Raw genomic sequence first — 12,045 nt, 5'->3', positions numbered from 1 at the left:
TCCTCACCCCAGGGGTATGTTAACAGCTATTTAATACCCCTTCCTCACCCCAGGGGTATGTTAACAGCTATTTAATACCTCTTCCTCACCCCAGGGGTATGTTAACAGCTATTTAATACCCCTTCCTCACCCCAGGGGTATGTTAACAGCTATTTAATACCTCTTCCTCACCCCAGGGGTATGTTAACAGCTATTTAATACCCCTTCCTCACCCCAGGGGTATGTTAACAGCTATTTAATACCTCTTCCTCACCCCAGGGGTATGTTAACAGCTATTTAATACCCCTTCCTCATCCCAGGGGTATGTTAACAGCTATTTAATACCTCTTCCTCACCCCAGGGGTATGTTAACAGCTATTTAATACCCCTTCCTCACTCCAAAGGTATGTCACACTGAAAACTACAGATATTCGTACGGCCTTGTCAGATAATTTTTTCCTGAATACAAGTCAGAGTAACAACCTTTTATATCCTTACTTAAAAAATGGGAGGGAATCATTAATGTTTTGTTTGGGCCTGTTTAGGATAATTGTGTCCAAGCTACGTATAAACTTATTGAGCCATAGGCTAAGCACTTAAAAGTCTTGACTATTGTTTATTGAGGATATAACCATATCCTCATCATATGTTTTTTCCAGACATTCAGTTTGAAAATTTCAGTTCTGATTAAAACCATATATAGTCGGTTTAATCAACTAAATACCACTAAGTAGAATCTTCTTTCCATTAAGGTATTGTTTACAAGGTTAACGTAACTGTTTGTAGCTACTAGAAGCTCGGACGATGCAGGCAATATTCCAGGACAACCTAAACCTGTGTACAGAGGTCCAGGACAGGGTGATTCAGCACTTCGTCCACTGTATAGAGACCCATGGCAGACATGTCCCGTACCTCAAGTTCCTACAGACACTTGTTAAGACTGAGGGCGAGTACATCAAGAAATGTCAAGATCTTGTAATGGCTGAGGTAAAGGTTTCATTTAAATAAACTGTCATGATTGAGGTTAAGTTACATTCTGTTAATTTGTCATAGCCAAGGTAAAGTTACATTGAAAAGAATTGTCCGAGGATACACTTGTTATTGAAATGGTCGGAGTTTCTTTGGTATATGTATCATAATAAGGTAATTTTGACTGATAAATTAGCTGTTATGAAAGAGTTTTACTGATGTTGACATAAGTTTGCACATAGTTCAAATAAATATCATCTATAGATATTCTTGATCCATATCACAATGTCCAAGTGTTTCCTAGGCTTTTAAAAGGATATGATCAGACTGTCAAAAAACTGAATGTATGTCATACACATGCAAAAAACAAAAAATCTGACTAGGCAATTAATATATGGAATATGGGTATAAGGTAATGGCTTAAGTCGACTAGTTTACACAGTGATTTTACAAATTCCTATACTTGTCTGTAACAGCTGGTAAATGCGGGAGAGGAGGTCCTGTTGTTTTACAATGACAGAGCGTCGTTTGAGGCGTTCCTAGAGCTAATGAAGTCCGAGCGTTTCAGGACAGACCAGATGAGCCCTCTGGTCTACCACATCAATCTGGTACAGCTGTTGGCTCTGTGTACAGAGGGAAAGAACGTGTACACAGAGATTAAGTGTCACTCCCTGCTCCCCCTCGACGACATCGTCCGGGTCGTCACAGACAAGGACTGTATACCAGAGGTAACCTTTATTCGATGTCTAGTATATCTAATAGTGATTGTTTTCCACAGTACTGTAATAATTACTAAATAGGACTTTAATTTCTTGAAATCTCTCTCAAAAGGTTTTGTATCTGGATAATATACACTAGGATATCATGACGTGACAAAGTCATGGCTACTTACAAATCAAATTTCAGGTTATTTGTCTTCAGCTTAGTTCCATTTGTCCTACAGTGATTACAAAAAAATGGAATTTTTTTTCTTTGATCAATCATTTATTTAATAGGTCAAAGGTCAAGTTCATCAATACCTACCTACAATTTTTTTTCCCACATCATGTTGCCATAAACTAATTCTTTTCCATGGTCCTAGCTGTGATTTAGAATTGTTATTTGTGTTACTTACAATTTGAATTCTATTTAATGTGTTACGTACAATTTGAATTCTATTTAATGTGTTACTTACAATTTGAATTCTATTTAATGTGTTACTTACAATTTGAACTCTGTTGTGTTGTTTTAGGTGAAAAGTGCCTACATCAACTTCCTGAATCACTGTTACATTGATACGGAGGTGGAGATGAAGGAAATCTACACGAGTAACCACATGTGGACCCTGTTTGAGAACTTCCTGACTGATATGGGCACCGTAAGTTCCCCACCACTTGTATGATTGATGTAGAGTTAGGAAAGAATTCAAACGTAAATCTGAAAACATATAAAGTGATGTTTTGTTTTCTCAGTACAGTAATATTGATAATATGTTTGTATGTGAATCACAACTCACACTTAAACATTTCTAAACATTTTCTTCAGGTTTGTAAGTATGGCTTAGACTCTCGCATATCTATGACCAGGTATAAAGCAAAGCGTAGCTGAATCGAGTCATTTCGGTACATATAAAACAACTATTGTACATGTAGGCTTACAGCGTAGCCGAATCAACATCGATTTGTGGACATCTCATACACATTTTACACCTTTGTATGTACTGTACTAGTCATCAAAACATCACATAGAAACACTTATTGGTTATGTAACAAGAAAATTTTGATAATGTAACATTTAAACACACAGTGGAAAAGGATCCATGTAGATGTGCAGGACAGAGCTGTTCTCGAGTAGGCTCTGTGAGGGCCTTTACCTTTATGATCATTAGTGAATGACATTACCATGAACATCTTCTGCTCGATATTGGCCCTAATAATATCTTGTGTGTTGATGGGCCGTTAGGAATTCAAAAACAAAAGCAGCAATCCTAATCATCAAAGTAGAGGTACAGGGTGTCCATAGATTATTATGGTAATTAGTTGCCGAGTGGAAATGTCCTGTACATTTAGGTCAGGAGGGTCACTTCACCAACCTCAAACTAGTAAAATAAATCTTCAGTAGCTGATCTTTATTGAAAGGTTTATTTATGTAGGTCAAAACATACAGTTGGTACTTTGATAACTACATAATTACCTTCTTATATCCTTGCATTCCAGGTGTCGACTGCAACCCACGACCGGCGCCATGCGGATACCGTGTTAGAAAGTTACGTGACAGAGATAGTGATGAATGTGATCCACACTTTCTTCAGCTCACCATTCTCCGACCAAACCACTCACCTTCAGGTAAACATTTCTGCTGAAATATCACTTCTGACACCTGTCTATTATAGAAACACTCTTCTGCTATGTTTTCTTACCTTAAAATATCGCAAGAAGATCATCATATTTATAAACTGGTTTATATCAGAATGATAATTCCAGTAGGCATGAATAGCCAGCAACATTGTGTTGTATCTGTCTGGGTGGTGGTAGAATTAGACTCGAGGTTACATTTATAAAGGTCTCCGAAGGACAGGACATGGCCTCACACAGGCTTTGGGTTGACAGAGAGCATGTCTAAAGAGACCTTATATATAGCTGCTAAGATGGAAGACATTCTGATATGATCCAGTATCTTCAAGCTGTTGTTAATTTACCTAATAAAGGAATCACACCAAAAGATTGAAATACATGTCGTTGAATAGAATAGAATGAGTGTTAGATGTTACACGAAGGATCCATGCACTTAGATGTTACACAAAGGACTGTTTCGTGCACTTGTTGGTGGACCTTTCTCGTAGGTCACTTGCTTGACTGGCTGTGTTACAGCTGTACTTGTCTGAACACTTCCGTAGATCTGTGAGTGCTTAATTAATGCTGCGTGCTGAATTTGTTCGCAGTTTTGGGCAGCATGGAATTTTATCTAGAAATCTGGAGTTTGCTTAAGGATTGATTCCAAAGTTTTATCTTGAATGGTTTTAATACCCAATCATGAAAATGAAACTTCAGTGAGATATTAGTGAAGAAATATTTTAAATAATTCTCATTATAAGGATACAAAACTAGTATTAGGTTGGATCTGAAATAGTATGATGGTGCATATTCAAACATCAGAAGTTAAAGTCATTTTCCTGTAATATATAAATATACATAATTGAAATGTTATATGAATGCTGTCTCTCTCTAGCTAGCTTGTAATTGACTGGCCTGGATTGCATTATCTGGTGGAATTAGTAACATTTATCTTTTTCTTTGGTTTAAAAGTATATGCTCTATACAGATTAATAATTCTTGTTTAACAGATAATCTCTGAAGAAAACTTAATAACACAATTCAGGAGAAATATTTAACATAGTGTATTTCTCTATATAGTGTATTTCTCTATATAATCTCTAATTTCAGTTTATATGCACTTCTAACCCAACTATTTGTGCATGATTTAGATATCACAGAATTTGCGTAATTGTTAATGCCAAATTCAAAATTTACTGTTTTCTGATTTCATACCATGAATGCTGTAATAACAAAGAAAAATATACAGATTCACATTTAGAATGAACTACAGATTTTTTCACGATTAATTGCATAATAAATGTAGTTTATATCTAGCTGACTTGTAAGCTCTTCTGCCATTGTATTGATACACAGTAGGCAGATATAAGACTAATTATGGGGGCCATCTGTCTATCCATACTTTAGTTTTTGGAGATTATCTCAGAATTTAGACATCTAAAATTTTATAAATTTCATGGTATGAAGCCTTTTAATGCACAGGTAGGTAAATAGTCAAAGTTAAGGTCACTGTTACTAAAAACAGAAAAAGGGCATATACTGTCAGAACACAAAAGATGTGTAATGATATGTAATTAGCTGTTCTATCAAGGTAGTGATACCCAGCAGGTAGACACATTGACTCTATCTGATATGTAATTAGCTGTTCTATCAAGGTAGTGATACCCAGCATGTAGACACATTAACTCTAGCTGATATGTAATTAGCTGTTCTATCAAGGTAGTGATACCCAGCAGGTAGACACATTAACTCTAGCTGATACGTAATTAGCTATTCTATCAAGGTAGTGATACCCAGCAGGTAGACACATTAAATATATATGATAGGCAATTAGCTGTTCTATCAAGGTATTTTTTTACCCAGCAAGAAGAGATATACAGCTGTGATAATCACTGATTAAACTTGTTGTTTTTCTGTTCCCTTTGTAGAACAAAGTAAGTCTGACTCCACCTGATTTGTCATGTCACAGTGTTGTGTGGTTTATTTGGCAACTCCTGTGTTACTTTTGCATCTCTTTTATTACAAACATATATGCTCCTGGAATCGTATTGTTGACGTTTTTATGCATTTTACCTACTACCCCTTAGACTTTAATGCACCCTTTGTAAACATTTTGTATGTTTTTGTTCTGAATTACAGGAATACCACATGAAACTTAAGGTTATTTGAATGCTGGTTTGAAGTTACTGATAATATGTGTTAAATTTCTCTTTTGAACCTATTTGTGACTGGCAATGGTTGAAGGAAGATTAACATGTTAAATGAGCAGGACTCCAAGAGATCAACATAACTACTGTGTGCTGTGTATTGTTGTTAATATCACACTGAGGGATGCAGTCTAACCACTGAATCAGTTATAACATTGAATAGAAGCCAAGGAATTATAAAAACACCTTTGTTTGATGCAGTATATTTCAATGAGGACCATAGAGTTGGTCTAAAGTTGTGCTGAAAGATGACTGAATAAAATTACAGATCAATAAAGCTACATCTAACCATCTTTTCTGCAATGATTATGTGCTAATATGAGTTAGTAAATGAGTTTCTCCATTTTTTAAGCAATCTCGTTTGAAACAGTATAAATTATTATAGCTGTATGGTTAGAGAAGATATCAACCTTATTAAACATGGAGCATCCATGTGCCAAAGGAATTCAGTAATGTGTAAATAAAAATGTTTTTCTAAGGCAGAAAGGCAGAGCCCAATAAGGAAAGTAGAAAGAGGTTTACATTTTAACAGACTACTCCTGTAGTTCGGAGATGAATGACTTTGAATCTCATTCCGCATGAACCCTGCCTAGATGACCAGATGTTGTTTCTATTTATAGGGTATGATTCCACTTGGTAGCAGAGGGGTTAGGCTCAATAGGGTAAATCAGGTAGAAAGGTTTTGACCCTTTCACTTATAGCAGATATTACCCAAAAGTTGTATTTGACCACCTGTTATTTTACCAGCAGAATTTATATCCAAGATGGCAACCTTGGCCTCAAACTGGCTGAGACATTTCCTGTTGATTTTTCTCAATTTCTGTAAGGTGTTTTGGACAAAAATCTATTAAAATGGTTTCTGCTAGGCACTGGCCAGGTTTCAATTGTTTTTTCGCCCAATTCACAAAGATGGCTGCCAGTCCTCTGATTGGCTCAGACATTTCAACTTCATCTTCTAACTTCTAAGATCAAGGTAACTGATTTTAATAATAGACCATTAGGGGGAGGAGTGTTTTGTAGTTTACACATCCATCAACATTTTCAATTTCAGAGATTATTTCACCAGCCAGAAGAGTAACATTTCTTGGTCATGCACTAGGAAGTGTAGATGTACAATATTAGGGTTCAAAAAGTTTGTTCTCATAAATCACTTTGACCAATTTTCAAGATGATAAGGGTCATTTGAACATCTTCTTCTAAATAACCAAGAGGCCTAGGGTGATGATATTTGGCAAGTAGAATAGCATGCTGGAATAAGGATATGATTTTTTTTTCAATGAATGACCTTGGCTTACTTTCAAGATCATAAGGGTCAAATTTGTAAAACCTTTAAATGGCTGTCTCTGTATAACCAAACACCATTGGTTGGAGATATTTTTCAGAAGCTTGCTGTGATGAAGAGCTACAAATTTTGTTCAAGTAAATAACTTTGACCCAATTAGTCAGCTGAGGTCAAATTTATAAAACATTTTAACAACTTCTTCTAAATAAGCAAGAGGTCTATAGTGATGATATTGGCCCATTATCATGCTGGGTTGAAGGGCTGGCTATCAATATCAAGTTGGTTTAAATGAATGACCTTGACCCATTGCACAGCAACTGTCCCAAGGGTCAATTTTACTAAAACCCGTAAACAACTTCTTCTGAATAACCAAGATGCCTAAGGTGATGATATTTGGCCAGTAGCAAGCTGGCTAAGTTTGTTTAAAAGAATGACCTTCATCGACTTTAAAATTAAGTCACAGGTCAAACTTGTTTATAACACCTTTAAACCACTTGTTCTGAATAACCAAACGCCCGTTTGATGATGTTTGGCTGGTTTTATATCGTTCAATTTCTTGGTGGTAAGTGGTATTTGTCAGATGAAATATGTGAGAAATGCTTTAGTTATTACTAATTTTTTGAAAAAATCCAAAATTGTCACTCTGGCATTTGCTTGGTGATTGTGGGGTGCATATATACTGTCGGACACATAGTGGGGCCCTTACTGACCTGTCAATGTTTAGTTTGTCCTGGAATAAGCCCATGTCTTACTTGGGTCAAAGAGTATGTGTAGGCCCCGTGGACTTATTGCTAGATACACTGACCCAATACAACTATCTACTGTAATACTTATAAGTTATACTGACCTGTCAATGTTTAGTTTGTCCCGTAATAAGCCCATGTCTTACTTGGGTCAAAGAGTATGCGTAGGTCCCGTGGACTTATTGCTAGATACACTGACCCAATACAACTATCTACTGTAATACTTATAAGTTATTTCAATATTTGCACGTGTTGATACCTATGCTTTGTTAGTGTGTCTATCATTGTGGTTTAGATATATGGCATGGAGTTACTTTTTCGAGTGTGTGGATTCTGGGAAGCCTGTAAAATAATCAACACTAAACTTAGAATTAGCACTCATGACAACTGATTCCTTCCAGCAAAACTGAAGCATTAATTGAATTTAATAAAGAGCTGTATTTGTAATTCAAACTCTATAGATTTCTTTCAAACCTGTTACATAAAATTCACACAAATAGATAATTATAGGTGCAGTTTAGGAAAGATACCATGAATATAATAACACATTATGATACTTTATCCTAATATTTCTTATTGTAGGTGGTTTGGTTTGTTTTGATCGTGTTTAACGTCCTATTAACAGCTAAGGTCATTTGAGAACTTTTTTTGTACGTGGCCTCTGCTAGTTATTTTAGCTTTAAGTAAATGAACACTGAGGTTCAAGCAACTTTTTATGAAGAGCATTAGGGCTTGGAGGATTGATGAAATGTCAAATTGAGTCTGAAAATGAAAGACCTTGAGCCACATTCAAGAATCAGAGGGATCAGATACTCCTAAAATATTCAAATAAGTTAGTAACATTGAGGTAAAGTTAATGATACAAATTGGCCTGTAGCTTATTGGAGTGAAATACTGGCCAAATAAATTACCTTGACCAACAGAGGTCAAATGCATTTTGTTGCTGATTGATACATTCTTGTTTTATTTTGATAGCATTTTGCATAGATTAATGGAACAGATTTCATCACTTACTCATTTCTGTAGCAACTAGTGCCAGTGGTGGTGCTAGCCTTTTAAAAAGTAGGAAATTCTCCTGGAATCAAAACAAGGGATAAATACAGGGTTACACATAGGCAGATTGGATTTGATGGACAAAAATAATCAAGACATAAAGAACATCAAAATAATGACTTAAACCAGTGTTCTTTTCTCTAAATACTTCAAAAGAAAGACCTAAATCAGTGCTTTGAATAACTTTTACAAAAGTTTTTGAAGCACAAATTAAGAATAAATTTGAGAATGTGTAATGAATTTGCTTATTTTTGTTGTGTTATGTGTTTTAATAAGCATACATAATGCATAGCTGTTTTTATTAGATTTTAACCTCTAAATGTGTAATATTAGTGTAGATTTAAGAATCTTGTATTTATGGATTTCTACCACAAATCTACAGCTATGTCAATTATTAATATAACATTGTTTTGTTTCAGGAAAACGGTTGAAATAGTAAAGATTAATATACAAATTAATTTAAACAGATAAAAGAAGATCATGGCATTGTCTTGAACTAAATTCTTTCTTTTAAATTATCAATGTTTGTTTCATTGATAAACAAACAACACTAGATTTTATAAGTCCGGTTTTCTGTCACTGTTAACTGTAGTGATAGTTTTATTGATTTGACTTTCTGTCTGTTACTGTTGGAAAAACAGAAAAATGCAGCTCTAAGGTTAGACTTGGTACTGTATATGGGTTAATTGTACTAGAGGAGAAAATTTAGAGGAAAATCCCATTTCTTCTTAGGTGTGGTTCATCAAAGGTCACTATTACTAGCAATAGAATTTACTCATTCACCCCTGAAAATTAATAAAGAACTATTCCAACCATGGAATTAGACAAGTTCAAATGTGTCTTCAGGGATGAATGAGTTTTAAAAATATCGATGTATCAAGTACTCAGGGTTGTGTTGGGTGAATATATATGCTGCTCTCTTGTGTCTTAACTTAATTAATGCAGAAATACTTTAAAGTTATATACTATTTTAATTCTAAATACATGTTATTAACATAACCATTTTCTGATTTTAATAGTCCAGACAACCTGTGTTTGTGCGACTTCTACAAGGGGCTTTCCGTGTGTCACACTGCAAGTGGCTTACTGGCATACAGAAATTCCACGTGGAGACCTGCATCAAAACATTGGCAGATATAGGTAAGACACAAACCTAGGGCGTCGGCTTATGTTTTCTTTTTGTAATTGTTTATAAGCATGAATTAAAGTTTTAATACAGGCAGCCAGACTTTATCTACCCGGTAACTTATTTTGTTGCAGAAAAAAATTGTAAAGAAAAAGCAATTCTACAGAAGAACTCTTTTCCCTGATGTAACTGATATATAAATTACTGAAATTGAAATTGTTGGTTTTACTTTTGGCATCTTCTCCACCTGTTTTCTTCTTTACAAGTTAGATAAGATCAACATTTTGCGTACAGAGAGCTTTAATATCATAGAAAAATTAGGTGTGTCAATAACAGCTATAGTACAGGGGATAGTCATTCTGTTAGTACTATAGTAAGGTATGTTTATCAATTAATTATAGACACCAATACAAGGGATAGCCATTCTGTTAGTACTATAGTAAAGTATGTTTATCACTAAATTATAGACACCAATACAAGGGATAGCCATTCTGTTAGTACTATAGTAAAGTATGTTTATCAATTAATTATAGACACCAATACAGGGGATAGCCATTCCTGTTCGTACTTGGTAAAGTCTGTTTATGAAATTAATTATAGACACCAAAACAAGGGATAGTCATTCTGTTAGTGCTATAGTAAAGTATGTTTATCAATTAATTATAGACATAGTACAGGGGATAGCCATTCCTGTTAGTACTATAGTAAAGTATGTTTATCAATTAATTATAGACATAGTACAGGGGATAGCCATTCTGTTAGTACTATAGTAAGGTATGTTTATCAATTAATTATAGACACCAATACAAGGGATAGTCATTCTGTTAGTACTATAGTAAAGTATGTTTATCAATTAATTATAGACACCAATACAAGGGATAGTCATTCTGTTAGTACTATAGTAAAGTATGTTTATCAATTAATTATAGACACCAATACAAGGGATAGTCATTCTGTTAGTACTATAGTAAAGTATGTTTATCAATTAATTATAGACACCAATACAAGGGATAGTCATTCTGTTAGTACTATAGTAAAGTATGTTTATCAATTAATTATAGACACCAATACAAGGGATAGTCATTCTGTTAGTACTATAGTAAAGTATGTTTATCAATTAATTATAGACACCAATACAAGGGATAGTCATTCTGTTAGTACTATAGTAAAGTATGTTTATCAATTAATTATAGACACCAATACAAGGGATAGTCATTCTGTTAGTACTATAGTAAAGTATGTTTATCAATTAATTATAGACACCAATACAAGGGATAGTCATTCTGTTAGTACTATAGTAAAGTATGTTTATCAATTAATTATAGACACCAATACAAGGGATAGTCATTCTGTTAGTACTATAGTAAAGTATGTTTATCAATTAATTATAGACACCAATACAAGGGATAGTCATTCTGTTAGTACTATAGTAAAGTATGTTTATCAATTAATTATAGACACCAATACAAGGGATAGTCATTCTGTTAGTACTATAGTAAAGTATGTTTATCAATTAATTATAGACACCAATACAAGGGATAGTCATTCTGTTAGTACTATAGTAAAGTATGTTTATCAATTAATTATAGACACCAATACAAGGGATAGTCATTCTGTTAGTACTATAGTAAAGTATGTTTATCAATTAATTATAGACACCAATACAAGGGATAGTCATTCTGTTAGTACTATAGTAAAGTATGTTTATCAATTAATTATAGACACCAATACAAGGGATAGTCATTCTGTTAGTACTATAGTAAAGTATGTTTATCAATTAATTATAGACACCAATACAAGGGATAGTCATTCTGTTAGTACTATAGTAAAGTATGTTTATCAATTAATTATAGACACCAATACAAGGGATAGTCATTCTGTTAGTACTATAGTAAAGTATGTTTATCAATTAATTATAGACACCAATACAAGGGATAGTCATTCTGTTAGTACTATAGTAAAGTATGTTTATCAATTAATTATAGACACCAATACAAGGGATAGTCATTCTGTTAGTACTATAGTAAAGTATGTTTATCAATTAATTATAGACACCAATACAAGGGATAGTCATTCTGTTAGTACTATAGTAAAGTATGTTTATCAATTAATTATAGACACCAATACAAGGGATAGTCATTCTGTTAGTACTATAGTAAAGTATGTTTATCAATTAATTATAGACACCAATACAAGGGATAGTCATTCTGTTAGTACTATAGTAAAGTATGTTTATCAATTAATTATAGACACCAATACAAGGGATAGTCATTCTGTTAGTACTATAGTAAAGTATGTTTATCAATTAATTATAGACACCAATACAAGGGATAGTCATTCTGTTAGTACTATAGTAAAGTATGTTTATCAATTA

At 33.9% G+C, this 12,045-nt stretch overlaps 1 protein-coding gene across 1 annotated transcript in view; it reads left to right on the top strand.

Annotated features, from left to right (window-relative positions):
• Positions 1–12,045, top strand: part of LOC110460372 (inositol 1,4,5-trisphosphate receptor type 1-like) — a 150,222-nt gene that overhangs the window by 98,825 nt on the left and 39,352 nt on the right. The window contains 5 exon segments of the mRNA XM_021513245.1: positions 766–966; positions 1,425–1,676; positions 2,180–2,305; positions 3,144–3,272; positions 9,565–9,685. Of these exon segments, the coding sequence (XP_021368920.1) occupies positions 766–966; positions 1,425–1,676; positions 2,180–2,305; positions 3,144–3,272; positions 9,565–9,685 (829 nt within the window).

Source organism: Mizuhopecten yessoensis, unplaced genomic scaffold, assembly GCF_002113885.1.
Source record: "Mizuhopecten yessoensis strain PY_sf001 unplaced genomic scaffold, ASM211388v2 scaffold10377, whole genome shotgun sequence".
In the NCBI taxonomy this organism is placed as follows: domain Eukaryota; kingdom Metazoa; phylum Mollusca; class Bivalvia; order Pectinida; family Pectinidae; genus Mizuhopecten; species Mizuhopecten yessoensis.
The sequence above is the reverse complement of the archived record's forward strand: the minus strand, read 5'-3'. Positions and strand labels throughout refer to the sequence as shown.